General features: G+C 42.3%; 1 protein-coding gene across 1 annotated transcript in view; it reads left to right on the top strand.

The window, feature by feature from the left end:
• The window catches only part of LOC126234261 (uncharacterized), a 105,483-nt gene that overhangs the window by 10,519 nt on the left and 80,729 nt on the right, over positions 1-14,235 (top strand). The window contains exon 2 of the mRNA XM_049942953.1: positions 3,258-3,385. Coding sequence (XP_049798910.1) covers positions 3,258-3,385 — 128 coding nt within the window. The remainder of the gene's footprint in view (positions 1-3,257; positions 3,386-14,235) is intronic.

Raw genomic sequence — 14,235 nt, 5'->3', positions numbered from 1 at the left:
ACACAACAAGTTTTGTTGAATGCTTTTATCGTGCTGTCGTAAAACCCACAGCTTCACCCAGATACGTTTCCTTTTTTCCCCCCGCTTCTCTTCCGCATGTGCACACAGTGCAATTGTGGTACATGCAACTGCTGCTGTTAATTACAAGTTCCTGTTGTCAGCCATCTTGAACTTTGACGAAAAATATGATGACAGTGTAATACCCCTTTTCCTTTTTAGCGCCACGTCAAAGATCTTTGTCAAATATTTTTGACGAATATTTGATCACATCTTTGATCAAATCTTTGACAAAGAAATTTGATAGTCTAATACCGGCCTTACCCATTCACCACTGTCCGCCATATTACCACATCCAGACAGCCTGATATTATGGACGATGTACCACCAATGATAATTAGAAAGTGTTGCCACTGAAAAGTAGCATTGTGATGTGGTACAGAGGGGAAACATCTAGTGCAGCATTCTTGCCTCAGTTGGCCTATTTAATATTCGCGTTATCCGTAGTCCAAAGTTATTAGTTATCAGCTGTCAGTCTTGACCAGATGTCAAAGGGTTATTTGGGCTTTAAAACTAGCAAATGCACCCTGGCCACTTAAATGAGACAATGGTGTCGTCGTCAGCGAACCTCCACCGAACAGCCCCAGATTAGATAGCAACAGATTAGGTATCTATGGTATGTCTCATAGACATGCTAGAGTCGGGGCCTCGGGTAACACAATTATAGATAATTCAATGTAAACAGTACCCTCTCAATACATACATCTACATCATACTCCGAAAGTGACCTACAGGCCTGTAGGGGAGGGTACTTAAGCCACCACTAACTAATTTCCCCTCCCACCTTTCCCTGCTCCGCTTGCGAATGGCACGTGGGAAGAATAATTATCGGTAGTCTCTCTATTAGCTCTAATTTCTCGAATTTTCTTGTAGTGGTCATTTCGCGAGATGCTTATTTCCTACAGACAACAGTATCGTGTGAAAACAGTCTTAAAGAGCTTACAACGCTTTCTACTACATCAATCATATGCATTGTAAGCAGTAGCGGTCCTGTCATACTTCCTTGGGGTACACAGGAAATTGCTTTTACATCTGTCGATTTTATTCCGTTAAGAGCTCACAAATAGTGTAAAAACACTTTGGGATGAGGAAAATGTAGTACAGCAGCAAGAGTATTTGCAATTTAGTTCAACAGAAATACATTAGTTCCTCGTAGGGTTGGAAAACTACGGTAGACTGTCATAGTCTACCATATGTAAGAGCAGAATGTGGTAGTTTTCCTAGTATCCCTAGTCAGCTAAGATCATAACCACATTATCTGTACATCAGGTGTGTTGCATATTTGCTGGGCGTTACCTCACTTCGATCGCTTTATTTGCTTATATGGTCAGTGTCGTACTAGATTTCCCTAGAAACTGGGAGCAGTGAACCATCAAGGAACTGAGTGAGGATTTATAAAATATCGTGTAGCCTACAGAACATTTTTGTTCTACATAGTAATCCACCTGTCTCTTAAAATGTTCAAATGTGTGTGAATTCCTAAGGGACCAAGCTGCTTAGGTCATCGGTCCCTAGACTTACACGCTACTTAAACTAACTTACGCTAAGAACAACACACACATCCATGCCCGAGGGAGGACTCGTACCTCCGGCGGGAGGGGCCGCGCAATCCGTTACATGACGCCTCAAACCGCGCGGCCACTCCGCTCTGCCTGCCTCTTACTGGAAAGGAAATAGCAATTATAGCAAAATTGAAATTGTAAAAATTTAATCCAAATTTTATTAGAACATTGTTGATTTGTAACGTGGAACAGAGGAATATTGCAGCAAAAAATTTTTAAAAAATACAGATTCATCGTATAGTGCTAGAAAACGCAATTTCCTTAAAATAAAAGTAATTCAAAACAAAAACATACCAAATATCGCCTCAGTAAGTCATCGACCTCAAATAAAACATGTGTCTGTCATTTATAAATAACCTTCACACTTACCAATAAAAAAAGGAAACTTGCTTTGACTATGACAAAGGACGTTCTGTGGTGTATAAAATAACAAGAATTATTTAGATTTTTTATGTTTGAGGGTGTAAACTGTACTTGCATCCGAAATATTTGCTTAGTTTACATAAATGCGTAGAAATTACACGATCAACTCGTTTTTATTACTCATAAAATGCCACTTATATTTTTAAAGATATAGAATACAGAATGGACTAACATTGAGCAGAATCGACTAACACTGAACAAAAAACAAAGAGAAGTTTTCCCCTATCATTTACTCGCTCACACATTCCTTTATGTATATTTTTCTACCAAAACTACCTGTCTTGAATCCTACAATTTACTACATCATTTATGTACTTTACCAAAATTGCCTAACTGTAGTTTTGGTACAGCATATTTCGTAATAGGACATTACGTTCATTCACAGACAGTTGTGATAAATGGAGTTTTACCGTGTCGCTTGATAACTCGACAATTAATTATAGTTAAATTCCACAAGTTTAATGTTAGGTAAGTAGACGCAAATGTATAATGTGTGGAACTCGCACAAAATACGCTGGCATGAGGATTACCGAGCCACACACTAACAGAAGGACTGCCCACAATATACTGTACTAGGTTTTGTAGCTAGAAAAAAACATTTTTCTGCCTCAATCCCCCTATTCAAGCGTTTTGGGGCGGTTCATACGCTCAACCACAGTTACACGGTGGGACATATTGAACTATTGATAGCCTTGGTTGATCCAGCAGAGACAAAACTCTACCACTTGGTGAGCCAGATGTATGATAGAGGCGAAATGCCCTCAGACTTCAAGAAGAATGTAATAATTCTAATCCCAAAGAAAGCAGGTGTTGACATGGATTAATTCTGTTCTTGAGTTGAAGGACTATGGATTGACGTATTCGTATTCGTATTTGTCATCCGAGGCTCGATGCACGGCCAGGTTGCCGCTAATGTTGCTGTCAGATGCGGCAGGACTGTCGACTGAATATCCTTACTTTACAAAACAACTTACGTATTTTCCCTATTACACTGTAAACACACAAAAAGTTAAATTTCATTACTTGCATACCTTATAAGTGTTCCAGTCTTAATGCCCGACTGTTTATTTGTGAAATGGACACTAAGGCAGAATCTGCGAAATTTTGTAGCACATGATGTTTAGTTGCATAATGGAAACATTCCTCTTCACAAGCACAATCTGATGTCTACTCTGTCATCGGAATTAGTCTTCGGAAATTTCTCTCGTGCTGCAGGGCAATGTGGCAGTGCGTCATCATCGGCATTCTGGGCCTTGCGGCGTCTTCCAATGCTCTCTCCGCCTGCATCACACAGGCCAACGGCAACGATTCGGTTCAACACGATGTGTGCCCTTCAACTTCAAGTAAGTATCGTCAACACACAGTTTTTATGTAGGCAGCAGCAGCTTGATCTATGCATAGTTCAAATCTCTTTTAAAAACCTTGTGGTAAAATCTTCGGAAACATTGCAGTTTCCGTTTGTAGCCGCTAATCCCCATTTATTGTGGGTTCAGGGTACAACCGCTTTCGTAATAATGAATCGCGTCTTCAGGTTAATTTGGCTGGATTACCTTAAGGTATTAAACCAATACGACCCCCCAACACTCTATAAGGTACATATCATGGCAGATCAAATGGGTTGGATGTTCAAAGATCCACCAATAATCTTAGGTAATTACGGGTCATCACTGAAGGAAATACTACACAACTGGCCATTAAAATTGCTACACCACGAAGATAACGTGCTACAGATGCGAAATTTAACCGACAGGAAGAAGAAGCTCTGATATGCAAATGATTAGCTTTTCAGAGCATTCACACAACGTTGGCGCCGGTGTGACACCTACAACGTGCTGACATGAGGAAAGTTTCCAACTGATTTCTCATACACAAACGGCGTTGCCTGGTGAAACGTTGTTCTGATGCTTAGTGTAAGGGGGAGAAATGCGGACCATCACGTTTCCGACTAGCCGGCCGCGGTGGCCGAGCGGTTCTAGGCGCTGCAGTCCGGAATCGCGGGACTGCTACGGTCGCAGGTTCGAATCCTGCCTCGGGCATGGATGTGTGTGATGTCCTCAGGTTAGTTAGGTTTAAGTAGTTCTAAGTTCTAGGGGACTGATGACCTAAGATGTTAAGTCCCATAGTGCTCAGAGCCATTTTGAACGTTTCCGACTATGATAAAGGTCGGATTGTAGCCTATCGCGATTGCGGTTTATGGTATCGCGACATTGCTGCTTGCGTTGGTATAGATCCAATGACTGTTAGCAGAATATGGAATCGGTGGGTTCAGGAGGGTAATACGGAACGCCGTGCTGGATCCCAACGTCCTCGTATCACTAGCACTCGAGATGACAGGCATCTTACCCGCATGGCTGTAACGGATCGTGCAGCCACGTCTCGATCACTGAGTCAACATATGGGGACGTTTGCAAGACAACAACCATCTGCACGAACAGTTCGACGACGTTTGCAACAGCATGGACTATCAGCTCGGAGATCATGGCTGCGGTTACCCTTGACGCTGCATCACAGACAGGAGCGCCTGCGATGGTGTACTCAACGACGAACCTGGGTGCACCAGTGACAAAACGTCATTTTTTCGGATGAATCCAGGTTCTGTTTACGGCATCATGATGTTCGCATCCGTGTTTGGCGACATCGCAGTGAACGCACATTGGAAGCGTGTATTCGTCGTCCACATACTGGCGTATCACCCGGCGTGATGGTATGGGTTGCCATTGGTTACACGTCTCGGTCACCTCTTGTTCACCTTGACGGCACTTCGAACAGTGGACGTTACATTTCACATGTGTTACGACCCGTGGCTCTACCCTTCATTCGATCCCTGCGAAACCCTACATTTCAGCAGGATAATGTAGGACCGCATGTTGCAGGTCCTGTACCGGCCTTTCTGGATACAGAAAATGTTCGACTGCTGCTGTGGCCAGCACATTCTCCAGATCTCTCAGCAACTGAAAACGTCTGGTCAATGGTGGCCGAGCAACTGGCTCGTCACAATACGCCAGTCACTACTCTTGATGAACTGTGGTATCGTGTTGAAGCTGCATGGGCAGCTGTACCTGTTCACGGCATCCAAGCTCTGTTTGACTCAATGCCCAGGCGTATCAAGGCCGTTATTACGGCCAGAGGTGGTTGTTCTGGGTACTGATTTCTCAGGATCTATGCGCCCACAATGCTTGAAAAGTAATCATGTCAGTTCTAGTATAATATATTTGTCCAATGAATACCCGTTTATCATCTGCATTTCTTTTTGGTGTAGCAATTTTAATGGCCAGTAGTGTAATTTGGACCGGTTGGAATTCAACATCGGTTTAAGTTAGTATGTCCCTCAATGATGAGCCGTAATTATCTGAGATTATTAATGGATGTTTCAACATATATTGTATCTGATGTTGCTAGGATATGTGTCTCACAGAACTTGGCGAGATCGTATTGGTTTAACATCTTAATGTAATCCGGTCTAATGAACCTCAATTTGTTATTCATTATCGTGAAATCGGTTGTTCCTTGATCTCACCTCAAATGAGGATTAACAGCTACCAGCGGATACTAGAGTGGTTAGATCATTTTACCACAAAGCTTTTTTAAGTAATCATCGTTAAAATCCAATTCTTAAGCTTATTATCAGAAAACTGCTTGAGCGCTGAAATGAAAACGATATATTACATTCTATCAGCAACAATTTTAGCACTAATAATGAACACAAAAGTATATGTCAGACTTGCTGCATGCATAAGGAACACTTCTTCTGTATTACTGTATGAGTCACTGCTGAGCTTTTTAATTAATAAAAGTGGTAAAAATATGCTTAACTTTCAACGAAATTACAGTTTTGTATGATTATTAGGGCCACAATAGCTCTATGAATCGTGAAAGCGAAGATAAAAGTATATATTTTTCCCGTTATTTATCTGCTTTTAATCAGTCTAACATAGTGTACAAACATGTCTACTTCAAAATATCCACTTGATGGGCGTTGGCTGAGAGCTGTTGCAATGGTGAAAAGATTCAACGTTTGGACAGCAGACAGCGTTTAGTGTTACGAACTGTCAAATTATTCTCTGTCTCATTTATCTTATTTCTTTAACGTAGATTGGTTCAAATGGCTCTGAGCGCTATGGGACTTAACTGCTGTGGTCATCAGTCCCCTAGAACTTAGAACTACTTAAACCTAACTAACCTAAGGACATCACACACATCCATGCCCGAGGCAGGATTCGAACCTGCGACCGTAGCGGTCGCGCGGTTCCAGACTGTAGCGCCTAGAACCGCTCGGCCACCCCGGCCGGCTTTAACGGAGACTGAAATATATTCGCATAATACAGACAATAGGTTTTGCTTCAGTGGAAGAACTGTTCATGGAAACAGTCAATTCTCTGATGTGCACGAACTAACCTGTATCTAGCTGCGCTTCTGAGGCAGTTAATCAAATACCTGGTGTGTTATAACGCCAAACACAAGAAACCAGAACAGCTGTTAGCATGAGTGACATAAAAGTAGATATCTTAGGTGTTGCGAAACAACTCAAATCACTTAAGAAAGGCAAGTCTTCCGGTTCAGATGGCATACCAATCAGGTTTCTTTCAGAGTATGCAGACACAATAGCGCCTTTCTTAGCAGTCATATACAACCGCTCACTTGACGGAGGGTCTGTTCCTAAAGATTGGAAAGTAGCGCAGGTCACACCAATGATCAAGAAAGGAAATAGGTGTAACCCATTGAATTACAGACCCATATCACTGGCCTCAATTTGCAGTATGATTTTGGAGCATATACTGTACTCGAACATTATAAATCACCTTGAAGGAAATTAGTTATTGATACATAACCAACACGGATTCAGAAAATATTGTTCTTGTCCAACGCAGTTAGCTCTTTATTCCCAGGAATTAATGAGTGCTGTCGACAAGGGATCTCTGATCGATTCCATATTCCTAGATTCCCAGAAGGCTTTTGATACCGTTCCTCACAAAAGACTATAAATCAAATTGCGAGCATATGGAGTATCGTTTCAGTTGTGTGACTGGATTCGTGATTTCCTCTCACAGAGGTCACAGTTCGTAGTGATAGACGGTAAATCATCGAGTAGAACAGAAGTGATATCTGGCGTTCCGCAAGGTAGTGTCATTGGCCCTCTGCTGTTCCTGATTTATATAAATGATCTAGGTGATAATCTGAGCAGCCACCTTAGATTGTTTACAGATGACGCTGTAATTCACCGTCTAGTAAAATCATCAGACGATCAATTCCAATTACATAATGATCTAGAGAAAATTTCTGTATGATGCTAAAACTGGCAACTAGCACTAAACAAAGAAAAAAAGTGCGAGGTCATCCACATGGGTACTAAAAGAAATCTGATAAATTTTGGGTATACGATAAATCGGAGAGCTGTCAATTCGACTAAATACCTAGGAATTACAATTAGGAGCAACTAAAATTGGTAAGACCACATAGATAATATTGTGGGGAAGGCGAAACAAAGACTGCGCTTTGTTGGCAGAACACTTAGAAGATGCGACAAACCTACATTACACTTGTCCGTCCTCTGCTGGAATATTGCTGAGCTGTATGGGATCCTTGCCAGGTAGGATTGATGGAGGACATCGAAAAAGTGCAAAGAAGGGCAGCTCATTTCGTGTTATCGCGCAATAGGGGTGAGAGTGTCACTGAAATGATACGCGAGTTGGGGTGGCAGTCACTGAAACAAATGCGGTTTTCTTTCCGGTGAGATCTATTACGAAATTTCAATCACCAACTTTCTCTTCCGAATGCGAAAATATTTTATTGACACCCACCTACGTAGGGAGAAATGATCATCATAATAAAACAAGAGAAATCAGAGCTCGAAAGGAAAGATTTAGGTGTTCCTTTTTCCCACGTGCCATTCGAGAGTGGAATGGTACAGAAGTAGTATGAAAATGGTTCGATGAACCCTCAGCCAGGCACTTAAGTGTGAATTGCAGAGTAACCATGTAGATGTAGGTCTATATGAAAAAGCGACACATTGGCCTAAAAGTTCACCTGCAAGGTAGGTGGTTCGTAGTAAAACTACAGTATAGGAACAGTAGTCTGGAGTAGACCAGAGGAACACCTTAGACGAAAGAAACTATTTCCATATCTAGAGTTTAAAAAAAAAAAAAAAGTATCTGTGACTCTAGTTGTGCATCGATTTACAAAGAACAGAAACTGGAGACAAATATGGATATAATGAAACTCAAAAATAAGAGTACTGACACTAAGTAATCGGATTCAGTTTAACAAAAAATTAAAAGAAACCTTGTGGATTTTCTTCAGTATTAATTTAGTTCGTTAAGCGGCTTCTAGCTTACAAGACCTCATCGTCAGACTATTACTGTCGTCGTCCAAGACGATAGAGTTTGGTGAATAGCACTGAAAACCATATTACTCAAGGAGAGGGAGATGCAAACATAGAGTAAAAGTCATCATTGACAGTGAAATAGTAAAGTAATTGAAGATGTTGTTACGTGGACACTCTACCAAAAAATGTATTTTTCTTCCAATTTTACTATTTCAGCCGACTTTTAAAAACATGTGTATCACGTAAAGATGTAGCATTATCCAATCTTTGACCTCCAGACCATCGTGGTTTTCGAGGCATAAATTTTCAAAACGCTTTTAACCAACTTGTGATACAAGAGCTCAGTTTCCACATTCCATATTCCTTAGGTACATTAAAAAGACATTATTCAACGATTCCATGCATTCATTTTATGAGAAATGGTCTTAATTTACTTCAAATATTCTTTTTTCAAGTTTTAAACTTAATTACTGGTACACAAATGTGATGATAATGCAGACAAACTACATTATCTATATCATTAAGTCGTAGAAATACTCAAATACCTTGGAGTACTTCATTTCATTTCACTGAGATTGTTTAATATTTCGGATAAAAAAGTTGGCATTGAGCTTAGAAAATAATATTTACCCTGAAGTGACAAAAGTCATTGAAAGGAGGCACGTATACAGATGACGGTAGTATCACGTACACAAGGGATAAAACGGCAGTGCAGTGGCGGAGCTCAACATGCCGCGCAAGGAAAGCTCACCAAAGGAGCGTCAAGCGTCAAGGAGTTGTCGCTTGTACTCAGGTGATTCATTGGAAAGGTTTCCGACGCGATTATGGCCGCACGACGAGAATTAACAGACCTTCAACGTGGGATGGTATTAGGAGCTAGACGCATGGGACATTCCGTTCCGGAAATCGTTGCGGAATCAAATATTCCGAGATCCTCATTGTCAAGAGTGCACCGAGAATTCCAAATTTCAGGCATTATCTCTCACTACGGATAAGCAACACTGCATGAAGTAACCGCAGAAATCAATTTGGGACGTACGACGAACGTATCTGTTAGGACAGAGCGGCGAAACCTGGCGTTAATGGGCTGTGGCAGCAGACGACTGACGTGTGTGCCTTTGCTAACAGCACTACACCGCCTGCAGCACCTCTACATCTACATCTACATCCATGCTCCGCAAGCCACCTGACGGTGTGTGGCGGAGGGTACCTTGAGTACCTCTATCGGTTCTCCCATCTATTCCAGTCTCAAATTGTTCGTGGAAAGAAGGATTGTCGGTATGCCTCTGAGTGGGCTCTAATCTCTCTCATTTTATCCTCATGGTCTCTTCGCGAGATATACGTAGGAGGGAGCAATATACTGCTTGACTCCTCGGTAAAGGTATGTTCTCGAAACTTCAACAAAAGCCCGTACCGAGCTACTGAGCGTCTCTCCTGCAGAGTCTTCCACTGGAGTTTATCTATCATCTGCGTAACGCTTTCGCGATTACTCAGTGATCCTGTAACGAAGCGCGCTGCTCTTCGTTGGATCTTCTCTAGCTCTTCTATCAACCCTATCTGATACGGATCCCACACTGCTTAGCAGTATTCGAGCAGTGGGCGAACAAGCATACTGTAACACACTTCCTTTGTTTTCGGATTGCATTTCCTTAGGATTCTTCCAATGAATCTCAGTCTGGCATCTGCTTTACCGACGATCAACTTTATATGATCATCCCATTTTAAATCACTCCTAATGCGTACTCCCAGATAATTTATGGAATTAACTGCTTATAGTTGCTGACCTGCTATATTGTAGCTAAATGATATGTGATCTTTCTTTCTATGTATTCGCAGCACATTACACTTGTCTACATTGAGATTCAATTGCCATTCCCTACACCATGCGTCAATTCGCTGCAGATCCTCCTGCATTTCAGTACAATTTTCCATTGTTACAACCTCTCGATATACCACAGCATCATCCGCAAAAAGCCTCAGTGAACTTCCGATGTCATCCACAAGGTCATTTATGTATATTGTGAATAGCAACGGTCCTACGACACTCCCCTGCGGCACACCTGAAATCACTCTTACTTCAGAAGACTTCTCTGCATTGAGAATGACATACTGCGTTCTGTTATCTAGGAACTCTTCAATCCAATCACACAATTGGTCTGATAGCCCATATGCTCTTACTTTGTTCATTAAACGGCTGTGGGGAACTGTTTCGAACGCCTTGCGGAAGTCAAGAAACACGGCATCTACCTGGGAACCCGTGTCTATTGCCCTCTGAGTCTCGTGGACGAATAGCGCGAGCTGGGTTTCACATGATCGTCTTTTTCGAAACCCATGCTGATTCCTACAGAGTAGATTTCTAGTTTCCAGAAAAGTCATTATACTCGAACATAATACGTATTCCAAAATTCTTCAACTGATCGACGTCCCTTCTTGAAAACGGGGATGACCTGTGCCCTTTTCCAATCCTTTGGAACGCTACGCTCTTCTAGAGACCTACGGTACACCGCCGCAAGAAGGGGGGCAAGTTTCTTCTCGTACTCTGTGTAAAATCGAACTGGTATCCCATCAGGTCCAGCGGCCTTTCCTCTTTTGAGCGACTTTAATTGTTTCTCTATCCCTCTGTCGTCTATTTCGATATCTACCATTTTGTCATCTGTGCGACAATCTAGAGAAGGAACTACAGTGCAGTCTTCCTCTGTGAAAGCTTTGGAACAAGACATTTAGTATTTCGGCCTTTAGTCTGTCATCCTCTGTTTCAGTACCATTTTGGTCACAGAGTGTCTGGACATTTAGTTTTGATCCACCTACCGCTTTGACATAAGACCAAAATTTCTTACGATTTTCTGCCAATTCAGTACATAGAACTTTACTTTCGAATTCATTGAACGCCTCTCTTATGGCCCTCCTCACATTACATTTCGTTTCGCGTAATTTTTGTTTTTCTGGGTTCGTTGACCACATCGGTTGGATACTAGACTACTGGAAAATCGTGGCATGGCAATATGAATCCCGATTTCTGTTGGTAAGATCTAATGGATGATTTCTAGTGTGATGCAGACCCAACGAAGCTATGACCCAAGTTGTCAACAAGGCACTCTGCAAACTGGTGAAGGCTCCATAGTGGTACAGGCTGTGTTTACATGGAATGGGTCACCGACTGGAAATGGTTATGTTGGGCTATTTGGAGACCATTTGCAGCCATTCATGAGCTTCATGCTCCCAAACAGCGAAGGAATTTTTATGTATGACAATGCGATTGGATTGAAGAACATTCTGGACAGATCGACCAAATGATTTGGCACTCAGATGAGACACAGTAGAGAAGTCATCTCGTGCACAAAATCCTGCTCTGGTGACACTCTCGCAATTATGGACGGCTATAGACGCGACATGGCTCAATATTTCTGCAGGGGCTTCCAATTACTTGTTGAGTCCACTTCACGTCGAGATGCTACACTAAGCCGAGCGTAATGACGTCCGACATCATATTAGAAGGTATCCATACTCTAGAAACTGAAGAAATTTCTTAAGAATTGTGAACCACTGAGGTGAAAAATCACTCAAATTGTGTGAAATCACGTGCACTGACAAAATTCAATAAACAGTAACTCGCAAAATTACTAAAATAATCCAGAAGAGACTAAATAATTTTCCTTGTTTTTTTTACAACTGTTTGTAGAAATTATCGCCATAAACAAAGTCATTTATTTATAATCAGTAAATAAAATGACATTAGGTACCACTAGAGTATATTAAAGACTTCATTGTGTGAACAGCATCCCCAGTTTAAGCTTCAGGAAGCTCATTACCAATATGAAGAACTACGGCCTTCACACTGTGAGAAGAAGAGGCAATGAATAGTCTTCACGCCTCAGGATTATAATTAATTCCATCTTCCATCACGCCTTTTACATTAGTGCATGAATCAGGACTGGATTGCATTGTGAAAATAACTGACCAGTTGCAAGGAGGACTCGCGCCCTGAGGATCCCGTACACACTTAATTATGTACACTACTGACCATTACAATTGCTACACCAAGAAGAAACGCAGATGATAAACGGGTATTCATTGGACAAATATATTATACTAGAACTGACATGTGATTACATTTTCACGCAATTTGGGTGCAGAGATCCTGAGAAATCAGTACCCAGAACAACCACCTCTGGCCGTAATAATGGCCTTGATACGCCTGGGCATTGAGTCAAACAGAGCTTGGATGGCGTGTACAGGTACAGCTGCCCATGCAGCTACAGCACGATACCACAGTTTATCAAGAGTAGTGACTGGCGTATTGTGACGAGCCAGTTGCTCGGCCACCATTGACCAGACGTTTTCAATTGGTGAGAGATCTAACGAATGTGCTGGCCAGGGCAGCAGTTGAACATTTTCTGTATCCAGAAAGGCCCGTACAGGACCTGCAACATGCGGTCCTACATTATCCTGCTGAAATGTAGGGTTTCGCAGGGATCGAATGAAGGGTAGAGCCACGGGTCGTAACACATCTGAAATGTAACGTCCACTGTTCAAAGTGCCGTCAATGCGAACAAGAGGTGACCGAGACGTGTAACCAATGGTACCCCATACCATCACGCTGGGTAATATGCCAGTATGGTGATGACGAATACACGCTTCCAAAGTGCGTTCACCGTGATGTCGCCAAACACAGATGCGACCATCATGATGCTGTACACAGAACCTGGATTCATCCGAAAAAATGACGTTTTGCATTCGTGCACCCAGGTTCGTCGTTGAGTACACCATCGCAGGCGCTCCTGTCTGTGATGCAGCGTCAAGGGTAACCGCAGCCATGGTCTCCGAGCTGATAGTCCATACTGCTGCAATTGTCGTCGAACTGTTCGTGCAGGTGGTTATTGTCTTGCAAACGTCCCCATTTATTGACTCAGGGATCGAGACGTGGCTGCACGATCCGTTACAGCCATGCGGATAAGATACCTGTCATCTCGACTGCTAGTGATGCGAGGCTGTTGGGATCCAGCACGGCGTTCCGTATTAACCTTCTGAACCCACCGATTCCATATTCGTCTAACAGTCATCGACCAACGCGAGCAGCAATGTCGCGATACGATAAACCGCAATCGCGATAGGCTACAATCCGATCTTTATCAAAGTCGGAATCGTGATGGTACGCATTTCTCCTCCTTACACGAGGCATCACAACAACGTTTCACCAGGCAACAGCGGTCAACTACTGTTTGTGTATGAGAAATCGGTTGGAAACTTTCCTCATGTCAGCACGTTGTAGGTGTCACACCGGCGCCAACTTTGTGTGAATGCGCTGAACGGCTAATCATTTGCATATCACAGCACCTTTTCCTGTCGGTTAAATTTCGCGTCTGTAGCACGTCATCTTCGTGGTGTAGCAATTTTAATGGCCAGCAGTGTACATAGACAATTAATCCATTCCAGAAATCTAGCAGTTTGAAGACTTTTGACTTTGATACTGGCAATATATCGGTCCCAGAGACTCCAAAACTTTAGAAAATTACGAAACGCATTCGCAAACTGGGAGTACGACTGTATAACGGCTATAGGATTTACTACTATCACATGAAAATTTGTCACGATGATCCAGTACACACTGTTAACGAAGGTCAGAGCAAACCGTATTTGTTCCTCAATATGTGAGCGGTTTGAAGACTTCTTAAGCTATAGAATCCAGTACGTTGTCATCGACGGTGAACGTTCATGAGAGACAATGGTATCGTCAGGAGTGACCCCAGTAGTGTGATAGGAGCGCTCTTGTTCCCTGTATAGGGCGAAAAGGGTGAACACCAATCTGCGACAGTTTGCGGATAACGTTGTAGGATAGAGGAAAGGAGCATCGTTAAGTGACCGTAAAGCATA

This window comes from Schistocerca nitens, chromosome 2, assembly GCF_023898315.1.
Source record: "Schistocerca nitens isolate TAMUIC-IGC-003100 chromosome 2, iqSchNite1.1, whole genome shotgun sequence".
Classification (NCBI taxonomy): Eukaryota; Metazoa; Arthropoda; class Insecta; order Orthoptera; family Acrididae; genus Schistocerca; species Schistocerca nitens.
This window is presented reverse-complemented; position numbering and strand designations above follow the sequence as displayed.